Source organism: Callionymus lyra, unplaced genomic scaffold (assembly GCF_982586985.1).
Source record: "Callionymus lyra unplaced genomic scaffold, fCalLyr1.hap1.1 HAP1_SCAFFOLD_741, whole genome shotgun sequence".
NCBI classification, from domain to species: Eukaryota; Metazoa; Chordata; class Actinopteri; order Syngnathiformes; family Callionymidae; genus Callionymus; species Callionymus lyra.
This window is the reverse complement of record NW_028258943.1, coordinates 5001-6000: the sequence shown is the minus strand read 5'-3', so window position 1 is coordinate 6000 and position 1000 is coordinate 5001. Positions and strand designations below refer to the sequence as shown.

General features: G+C 53.5%; 1 protein-coding gene across 1 annotated transcript in view; it reads left to right on the top strand.

Moving 5' to 3' along the window:
• Positions 1-619: 619 nt before the first annotated feature.
• The window catches only part of LOC148057737 (transmembrane protein 178B-like), a gene marked incomplete at its 5' end in the record, with an annotated part of 1924 nt that continues 1543 nt past the window's right edge, over positions 620-1000 (top strand). Inside the window, one exon of the mRNA XM_087782763.1 lies at positions 620-757. Within this exon, the coding sequence (XP_087638889.1) occupies positions 620-757 (138 nt within the window). The remainder of the gene's footprint in view (positions 758-1000) is intronic.

Below are 1000 nucleotides of genomic sequence, written 5' to 3'. Positions count from 1 at the left end.
TCCTCACCCTCTCACCCTCCTCACCCTCCTCACCCTCTCACCCTCTCACCCTCCTCACCCTCTCACCCTCTCACCCTCTCACCCTCTCACCCTCTCACCCTCTCCCTCCTCACCCTCCTCACCCTCTCACCCTCTCACCCTCCTCACCCTCTCACCCTCCTCACCCTCCTCACCCTCCTCTCCCTCCTCACCCTCTCACCCTCTCACCCTCCTCACCCTCTCACCCTCTCACCCTCTCACCCTCCTCACCCTCTCACCCTCTCACCCTCTCACCCTCCTCACCCTCTCACCCTCCTCACCCTCTCACCCTCCTCACCCTCCTCACCCCTCCTCTCCCTCCTCACCCTCTCACCCTCTCACCCTCCTCACCCTCTCACCCTCTCACCCTCCTCACCCTCTCACCCTCCTCACCCTCTCACCCTCTCACCCTCTCCCTCCTCACCCTCCTCACCCTCTCACCCTCTCACCCTCTCACCCTCCTCACCCTCTCCCTCCTCACCCTCCTCACCCTCTCACCCTCTCACCCTCTCACCCTCCTCACCCTCTCACCCTCTCACCCTCTCACCCTCCTCACCCTCTCACCCTCTCACCCTCTCACCCTCTCATGTTCTCTCCTCAGACCTCCAGAGGATGACGGTCAGCTTCATAGGCATGTCTGTGTCCATCATCTTGTTCGGTTGGGTGATCGGACTGTTAGGCTGCTGTCAGCAACACGACCTCATGCAGTATGTTGCTGGACTGCTGTTCCTGATGGGAGGTGAGATGCAGCACCGAGAGCCACCAGCAGGGGGCGATAGAGCTCCGTCACTGTTTATCAACAGAACGTCTTGAAACTTTTAATTCTTTCTAGAACTAAATCTTTAAATCATTTTAATTCAATAATTAATATATAATTGTTGTTTTCCTTGAGATAATTGAATAAACATATACAATACATATATACATTATACATATATGTATATATATATGTATATATATGTATATATATACATATATATAC